This window comes from Cololabis saira, chromosome 22 (assembly GCF_033807715.1).
Source record: "Cololabis saira isolate AMF1-May2022 chromosome 22, fColSai1.1, whole genome shotgun sequence".
Taxonomy (NCBI): domain Eukaryota; kingdom Metazoa; phylum Chordata; class Actinopteri; order Beloniformes; family Belonidae; genus Cololabis; species Cololabis saira.
In genome coordinates, this window is record NC_084608.1 from 31,960,403 (window position 1) to 31,970,036 (window position 9,634).

General features: G+C 38.0%; 1 protein-coding gene across 1 annotated transcript in view; it reads left to right on the top strand.

The window, feature by feature from the left end:
- The first annotated feature begins 214 nt into the window (after nt 1–214).
- Nucleotides 215–9,634, top strand: part of LOC133423398 (glutamate decarboxylase 2-like) — a 34,923-nt gene continuing 25,503 nt past the window's right edge. The window contains 6 exon segments of the mRNA XM_061713577.1: nt 215–377; nt 3,733–3,950; nt 5,947–6,159; nt 6,257–6,463; nt 9,267–9,584; nt 9,587–9,628. Coding sequence (XP_061569561.1) covers nt 3,743–3,950; nt 5,947–6,159; nt 6,257–6,463; nt 9,267–9,584; nt 9,587–9,628 — 988 coding nt within the window. The 5' untranslated portion in view covers nt 215–377; nt 3,733–3,742.

Sequence of the window (9,634 nt, forward strand, 5' to 3'; positions counted from 1 at the left end):
TTTTATATACTGACTGATACATTTTTTAAAGTTTTTCCGTTTTAATACATTGAAAATACTTTGTTTTATGGTAGCTTTGAATTATCAATTAATACATGATCGTAAATCTGAGTCCAGAAACACGAAATGTTGGTTTGATTTAGTAAAAGGTAGAATTCCGACTTTCTGTGCAGCCCTTGAAGGCGTCTTCGTGCAGCGCGGCGCCGCCTCTCTGCCAGACAGACATGCATGTTGAAAGTCTGCTGTCTTTCTCAACCATTAATGTTTATATTTTTTGATTAACGTGACGTTTTGCACGCTGCGAGACTTAATCTCACAACACGTCAGAGTGGGAACATTAGTTGCCAGAGTTTTTTTGCAGCTGGACTCATTTGAAGGTACGTTATCCTGCAGGTTTCACTGTCATTGTTGGTGCTTTTTGCTATTTTTGCTGGTAATTACTGTCATTAGCATCCATCTTGTTAGGTCCTAATTAAAACCACTATAGAAACGTGTCGCCCATTTAAGCCTGTTCAACCGTATACTGTTATTATTATTTTTTTTTTGCAAGGTTTATAACTTCTGGCATGATAAATATTCTTTTTGAAGAATTCCCAGCACATGCAGTACTATAATTATTAATGTGCAATTACAAAAAAGAGGTTTACAAATAGTATACTTTATATCTGTGCTAATGCAATTGTGTTGTATTTCCTCTTGTAAAATAATAGGGAATATAGCCTATATATTCTGCTCATCTCGGTGGGAATAATGAACATGCGAGTGTATTTTGTCCGGGGTGTGAGGTTAATGGCTGCAGCACTGCTTAATTGTGATTGGATGGTGCAGGAAGCTCGTTTTAAAGAGATATGAGTCCGTAATCTCCCTGAAGTTAATCAGTGCTGTGTGCACTTCCCCCAGTCAACACAAGTGTCTGCGTTTTGATGTGTTGAACACAAGTGTCAGGTCCTTGAACGCACCAGCCCTTTGACAGTAATGAAACATTCATGCTGATAACTGCAATAAAGACATGAGCCAGTGACTATTTTAGTTTCACTTCAAGGAGACACCATATGACTTCTTTTTTTTCTTTTTCCAAAAGCTGACAGCATTTGAAGCAGTTATTAAACATTTGTGACATGCTTTAGTCACAATATGACAAACCAAATTAGTATCAACAAAGTACATCCATTGTTGTGAATGATTGTTCGGTTTTGGTATGCAGGACTGTCTCAGAAAATTAGAATATTGTGATAAAGTTCTTTATTTTCTGTAATGCAATTTAAAAAAAAAAAAAAAATGTCATACATTCTGGATTCATTACAAATCAACTGAAATATTGCAAGCCTTTTATTATTTTAATATTGCTGATTATGGCTTACAGTTTAAGATTAAGATTCCCAGAATATTCTAATTTTTTGAGATAGGATATTTGAGTTTTCTTCAGCTGTAAGCCATGATCAGCAATATTAAAATAATAAAAGGCCTTCAATATTTCAGTTGTAATGAATCAAGAATGTATGACATTTTTGTTTTTGTAATTGCATTACAGAAAATCACAATATTCAAATTTTCTGAGACAGTCCTGTAGATACAAAATATTTATCAATCCCTGAAAGGGAATGTAATTAATTGAAAGGATGAATTCAGCTGATAAGGCTCCAGTTAATGCTAAATAATATGAAGTTAGGTGGACATAAAAACTGTAAATCCTTGATGATTCTGCTCCATGGATTTGTCTCAAAACCCTGATAATCTGAACAACACTCTGAATGACAGATTTTAAATCTCAGGCTGCTCAAAATTAACCTGACATGGTTTTTTATGTTGGAGTGTTAATAAGGACTTCAGGCACCTAAATAAATGCCTTTAAATACAGAAAAAAACTTTACTGTCATTGTCATTGTCAAGATTACATAGATCCTGCGAAATACACAAGTTTTACACAAATGCACAAGTACATTTCTTACAAAAAAAGCCTGTAAAGATGCTATTTAGTCACATAAGAGGAAATTCAGTTTTCATTATTTCATAATCAAGTTTAATTTCTTTTTTTTCCCTTTATTTGAGCTGTATTGCCCAAAAGGTTAGGGTTTATTAATATATTCAACATTAAATCTGGCTCAACTGTTACAAAAAGAGCATCTGATCCAGATATTGGTTCCATCTCTGATTTATAGTGACGTATTGTGTTAATAATCAGATTTTTCATCAGATCCAAGGGCAAATTTAAAATATGACTCCAAATTCTTGTGCATGAATCATCATGTTGTAATAAATGCATGAATGCATGACATTGTGAACCTGCTTGGCTCTGGATTAATAAATGATCAGGTTTCGATTAGCTTTATGGCTTTTAGTACAAAGGTTAAAAGCATTACTCACTATGGTCTGCAAACAGTTCTTTGAATTTCTTTTTCAGTCATTAATCTGTGATCAACAGACCAGATAATATGAAAAGATAAAACCAGGTTTTAGTTTTTATTACGTTAAGTTTATATTTAACATGCTGATGTAATTGCAGGAACACTCAAGCATGGCTGAAGTTGCCATGGTGATGAAAATACCGATGCTTGGCTTCGAGCGGTGCCTGTAAATGTGCACAAGTTGTTTTTAATGCATGTACTTGCAATTCAGTGGATCATAGACGTCACTAGACAACTAAGAAGTCTTAAATTATAATGCAACTTTTAGTTTTAAAGAGTTCAGTACCATATTTTGCGGACCATTAGGCATTAAAAGGCGCAATATCAATAAACGGGTCTAAGGTGCACCGTATTAAAAGGGCGCATGATTAAACATATATAAAGCGTGATAAAACAGTCTGGTAAGTCGAACTTTATTCAACTCATTCACAATAACATTGTTAAAAAAAATAAGATTAAACTGATACAGAAAGATGGAGAATCATTCATTGGAAAAATTATTAACAGATTAGTTGACTATCAAAATAATCATTAACTGAGGTCATAAGAAAAACCCAAATGGTGAAACATATGCATTTTTTTTTTACCCAAAATCATTATCATTGGACTTCTTTTATCACATAAAAACTTGAAGGTTTTTTTAAAGTCAAGTCTTTGTTGTGGAAACTATAAGATAAACCAGGGTTACAGGAAATTAGAATATTGTGATAAAGTTCTTTATTTTCTGTAATGCAATTAAAAAAACAAAAATGTCATACATTCTGGATTCATTACAAATCAACTGAAATATTGCAAGCCTTTTATTATTTTAATATTGCTGATTATGGCTTACAGTTTAAGATTAAGATTCCCAGAATATTCTATTTTTTTGAGATAGGATATTTGAGTTTTCTTAAGCTGTAAGCCATGATCAGCAATATTAAAATAATAAAAGTCTTGCAATATTTCAGTTGATTTGTAATGAATCCAGAATGTATGACATTTTTGCATTACAGAAAATAAAGGACTTTATCACAATATTCTAATTTTCTGAGACAGTCCTGTATAAGGTGCATAATAAAACATATGTAAAGCGAAACAAAAAAGTATGGTAAATCGAACTTGATTAAACTCATTAACAATAACTCAGAATATTGTTAAAAAAAATAAGATTAAACTGATTCAGAATGATGGAGAATCATTAATTGGAAAAATTATTAATTTTTTTTTTTATGCAATACCCAAAATCGTTATCATTGGACTACTTTTATCACATAAAAACTTGAGGGTGTTTTTAAAGTCAAGTCTTTGATGTGTAAACTATAAAACAAACGTGCGTGTTGTCCAGGTCTGCAGAGATGTCGTGCGTGTGGCAGCAGGAGCCGTCGGGTTATTCCCCGTGCGTGGAGATCGACTCCAGCTCCGTGAGGACCAAAGAGCGGCTGGGCTCCCCGGCCTGGCTGAAGCAGGAGCAGGACGACCTCCGCATCATCAAATGGGAGAACTTCCACTCTGGAGCTTCAGCCGACGCTGTTCAGGACAACACGCCCAGCAGCGCCATGTCCTGTAAGAGCCGTCCACGCTTCTGTTCCTGCTCTGATTTCCGCTGGCGATCTCACATCATCCTAAATCCGGCTCGTTTTGAACCGATTTTCCACTCGTGCAACTATTTTTTGGATCAGGCCAGATTTCAAACCAATCGTTGGTCGTGCCTCGTGCAGTGTACGTGGGGTAACGACGAGAGATTAACACCTCACGACGAGCTCCCGATCACGAATCGTATGCTCGCAAGAAAATCAAACGTGTTTGAAATCCTGGTCGTTCCTCGTGAAGGAATAACAGTTGAAGCAGCTACGACCCGATTGGCCTCATCTTCCAGAGAGTATGCACAATCTCTAATGTTATGTCTAAAAACTATTATTTGTAGTTTAAAGTGTTGCAAATTCACATTACAAATCATGTTTTAATAGCAGAAAAAGAAAGACCGTACTTCCCACGTCTGCCCAACCAATTCCTTGTCCAATCACAACGTCGTCTTATCTTTTTTGATTCATCGCCACACAGAATGGCACAAATTGCCAAGGTAGTGTGTTTTTTTTTGCTGAGCATCTTCGGTGTCTCCCACTTCGGGGTTCCTCTTCTTCTTCTTTTTGACGTTGCAGTTCCAGTACACAGAAGTCCGACGTGAGTATTATGAACGTATAGTCAGGGGTGAAAGTAGATTAAAGTTCTTGCTGGTACTACGACCCCAACCTTCATGGCTTGTTCTCCTCCCACCACCAGTTTCTTGCATCCCTGAACACGCATTCAATTTTTTAACGCCTGTACGGTGTAGAAATTAGAAACACTTGACACTGTGTATACCTATAGCAAATTATTTATTTAAATGGTGTAAATAAAGGCCAGTCCGGACCAAGGATTGTCACAGAATAATTTGTAAATGTTGACAAAACTTTCAAAACAATTTGTTTTGTTTCAAATTAGAATACATTTACAGTTAAATTCATTCAAGTCTCTGTCTTTGAATTTTCAGAACATTGGGCACATAAATGAAAAAAGAGTAAAAGATGAGTAAAATGTCTCAAAATGTCTCTTACAATGTGTGCATTGAAATGGAGAAAAACTTCTTAAGCATTTTTTTCATCAAAGCAAAACACTTAAAACATAAAAAAAAAAAACGTTACTTCAACATTTTTGACGCTTTTTTCTTTTTTTCCTGAAACGAGGAATGAAAACCAATCACAAATATCATGTTTGTGATTATTTGGCGTGTGATTATTTACCAGCATATTTGAAATATGCTGGTAATGTGTCAGCCAACCACAAAAATTTGTGAATTTTGGTGGAATCATTTATTTTTTGTCCTTGCCTGGTGCAAATGACATAAATAAAGTACGTGGTTTGGTCGTGAAAAAATAAAAAGTAACGTTAAGTGAACAATAAATCAAACACTCCCTTCCATGCAGTGTGTGTGTTTAGGAAGTAAAGACTGGAATACGCTATTCACAAAAGCACAAATAGTGGGGTTTTAGTAATATTTATATCGTACAAATATTTTGAAAATGACCAAAAACAGGTCGGGACTCAGTTAGATTATATCGCTATGTTCGTCTCTCCTCACTCAGTCAGTCAGAAAAGGCGGAGCTGTGTCATGGCTGAGCGGTAGCGTCGCCGTCTTTAGTGTGAGAGGTCGAGGGTTCGAGATGGAAATTGCGGAAATTGTTGTCAGCAATTTGTGTTTTTTTTTCCCGGTACTGCGTACCGGCACAGAATCTTTTGGTGGTACGGAGTACCGGATCATACCGGCTTACTTTCACCCCTGGTATAGTGTGAGCAGACGGGTCGCATCAGAGCATCGGGTCGTACAGTGTGAGACCATTACTCGTGGGCTGTGAACTTTTGAACTCAGCGATCTAGTCGTGCAGTTTGAGATGGGACTGAATCAAACGATTTAAAATATCACACAGTGTATGCCCAGCGTAAGATGTCATAACACCACTGATGCATTTCCAGTTACAGTTTCATCCTTGAAGCTTCTTCCTGTGATGTAACTTGTCTCCAGCTGGCTCGCACGGGGACGGCCTCCCTCCCAAGGTGCTGCTGACCATCACCAAGCTGCAGTGCCTGCTGGAGAGCAAACAGGAGCGCATCGTGTCGCTGGAGAGGCAGGTGGACGACCTGATGCAGGACCGCAAGTTCCTGCGCAGCCAGATCGAAAACCTCACCAGCAATCGCTCCTTGCAGGCTTTCGTTTCGCCCAGTCCAGTCGTGGAAGGTCAGCGGAAGTGAAGTCGTAGGTGACACTGAAACATCACAGACGGTCGCATTCATGACATGTGTGTCTGTTTTTTTTCTTAATGTGTCGTACAAAGCTCCTAAATCAAGCAAGGTGCAGCATTCAGAAAGCAGACCTCGAAAGAGGGAGCGGGCTTCTTCCAGTTCCTCCAGCAGCAGCGACGGCGGCTCGGAGGCGTCCGACGCTTCGGAAGTGTCGGCGGCCTCAAGCGAGCACAGACGGAAGAAACACCACAAGGACAAGAAAAGATCCAAGAAAGGGAAGGACTACAGCAGGAAGAGAGGTAGTGTAGGGGCTCGTGTGTGTCCAAATATTCCCTTAAAGTAAATCTCTGAATCGCAGCAGCGTGTTTGGTGTGTAGTAGGAATGGGCGATATTTTAGAGTTCACGATAAACCGTCAAAAAAATTCCCCACGGTAAGAATTTGTTCATCTCACGGTAAAAACGATAAATTCCCGTTGATGACGGAAGGAAAGAAAGAAAGGAAGGAAGGACGGAAGGAAGGAAGGAAGGAAGGAAGGAAGGAAGGAAGGAAGGAAGGAAGGAAGGAAGGAAGGAAGGAAGGAAGGAAGGAAGGACGGAAGGAAGGAAGGAAGGAAGGAAAAAAGAAAGAAAGAAAGAAAGAAAGAAAGAAAGAAAGAAAGAAAGAAAGAAAGAAAGAAAGAAAGAAAGAAAGAAAGAAAGAAAGAAAGAAAGAAAGAAAGAAAGAAAGGATAAATTCAATTTAATTGGTGTAGTTTAGTAGTATTTAGTATCTTTTAGAGCAGTGATTTGGGGGCTCCAAAGACTGAATGTGGTGATAGATTTATAGTTAAAAAGGTGGAGTTGAATTGGTATTTTTTTATCGTCATTTTTATCGTTATTGGGCTAAATGCCAGAAATGATCGTGATACATTTTTTAGTCCATACCGCCCATCCCTAGTGTGTAGTGACTGAATGGTGACCTCACTATAATAAAACACCTTCAAGTTCAAAAGTCACCATCTGGGACAGTACGGAGGTGCATAAGTACATAATAAAGGCATACGCCTGCACCATCTGTTAACGCACCATTAATGTTCAACAATATTAATAATTTTAGAGTAATACACGGCTTTCGAGATGACAGCTTTTTTTCAGGGGATGTCTTACTTGTCCAAGCAAGACGATGCAAAGCCCCATGCCGGTTACTCCACAGCAGCCTGGAGTCCAGGTAGAAACTCACTCACTGAAAGCCTGAACTATGAAGAGAAACCTGCAACATTCTCTGATTGTTCTCTATTTATTCATAAGATAAATTAAACTAGCTTGGCCAGCCGTATTCAGTAACTTTACAGCATTTCTCTCTCCTGAAATGGGTCTGGTACCCCTCCCATTCACAGGGTTTGCACTAGTACAGATCATACTAGCTTAATCACTAAGAGACGGTCTCATACAAGAGCGTCCAAATCAAAACACTGAGATAGATGCAAAATTGTGACACTTTTAATATCTTCTGGTCCAGAGGAGCCAGATTAACATGTCGTCTCAAAGAGGAAAAGAATTAGGATGACTGGCCAGGTGATCATTAACCACCTCTTTGTGGTTATTTGAAAAAGAAGAAGAAGAAATAAACGTGTGTTTAGCCTTTGGTTTTTCATAGCAGACTGACCAGATTAAAGCAGTGCAGTCTGTCATTGATGTTTAAGTATTTTTACCAGCCACGATCCATCGGTAAGTTCTGATTGGACAAAAAAGATGGAAAACGCCAACAAAATCCCAACTAAAACACAAGACTATAAGTGTTTTTGGGCAGGAAAGTGAATATTTGAACACATAGAACCAACAACTTGATAAAACTGAAGCCTGTCTGACTATTTCAACAACCAGCAATGTGACATATTGATAAGTAAGTAAGTAAGTAAGTAAGTCGAGTTTATTTATATAGCGCTTTTCACAGACATTTGTCACAAAGTGCTTTACAGAATAACAACAGTTTAGAGCAATAAAATATATAGAATACATGATAGAAAAGAAAAACATAAAATAACTTAAAACAATGGAGTTTACATAAAAGCCTGTTTAAGGTAGGTTTTTAGTTTGCTTTTAAAAGAGCTCAGACTCTAGATCAGGGGTGTCAAACTCATTTTGCTTGGCGGGCCGCATTTGACCAATTTCTTTCTCGCACGCTCAAAATAACAAAAACGGTGCAAACATTTTTTTTTCTAATTCTTTTTTTTTTACTATTGTTATCTAATCCAATATCAGTTTAGTTAATTTTAAAGGAAATATGCACTTTGTTTACACTCTAATTATGTAAAATATATTTCTTCAGGATCTTTTCTTGAAATTTCTCGTTTTTTTTCAAATTATGTAAGATACTTTTAATATCATTTTACAAAGATAAACAGAAACAAGTATGTCTTTTGCTTTTTTATAGGAAATTTAATTAAAAGCAAAATCTTTCTTATAACATCCGAGAGTGTTTCTTTGTGATTTAGAGATGTTTCCAGTACAATTAAGTGTATTTATTTGTAAAAATTGGCGCGGATATTTACGCCAGTGTGCCGAAAAAGTCAGCACTTCTCTTTTAACTGTTTTACTTTGTCACTATCCTCATATTCAAAACTGAAATTCTCAGAATAAATATCTTCTATCATCTTTTTTAGCACTGATATTTTTCCTGCTAAAATGTATAATAGTAGTCAGTTAATAAAAATAAGTGACCGTCTACAAAGAAATAAAATCGGCAAATGCGAAACTAAAAAAATGTTGAAAACTGCTCTCTTTGTGGAATAACGATGGATTTGTAGAAGAAATATATTATCGGATATGCTGCGATCATGGCAATTATTTATGCCTTCCCCTTAGTAAATTAACATTTGTTTTTTTTGCGTTGGAAACTTCTCGCGGGCCACATGCGGGCCGCACATTTGACACCCTTGCTCTAGATCTAAAAGGTGCAGGCAGAGTGTTCCAAAATGTATCGGCCATAACCTTGAAAGCTTGATAAAGCAAAGCCAGTTGCTGATCACATCTGTCATAACTGATGATCAATCCTGGTGACGGCCATTACCATGGAAACGATTGTTTAGTCATTAGCTTCTGTTCTGTCTTGTGTCCCTCAGCCACCGGCGTCCAGTACGTCATCCATCGCTACAAACAAGTCCTGTCTGCTTTCGTCAAGAAGAAGAGCATGAGTGAGGCGTTCCGCCACCTGGGCATCGACCGGAACACCATCGCCAACACGGCGTCCATCGCCGAGCTGCACCTAGCCGGCAAAGACATGGTGCCCCTGGTGGGAATGTTCCGCCAGGGGGAAGAGACTCTGGTCAGCTACGCCCAACGGTGCACCCTGGTCATCGACAGCGACGCCGAACTGTCCAGAAAGATCGACCAGATGAAAGCCAACTGTGAGCTGCTGCCCATCTCAGGGAAACGGTCCAGGCGTTGCTTTCTCACATGCAGCCACTGGGGGGCGCTGCAGACAGCATTT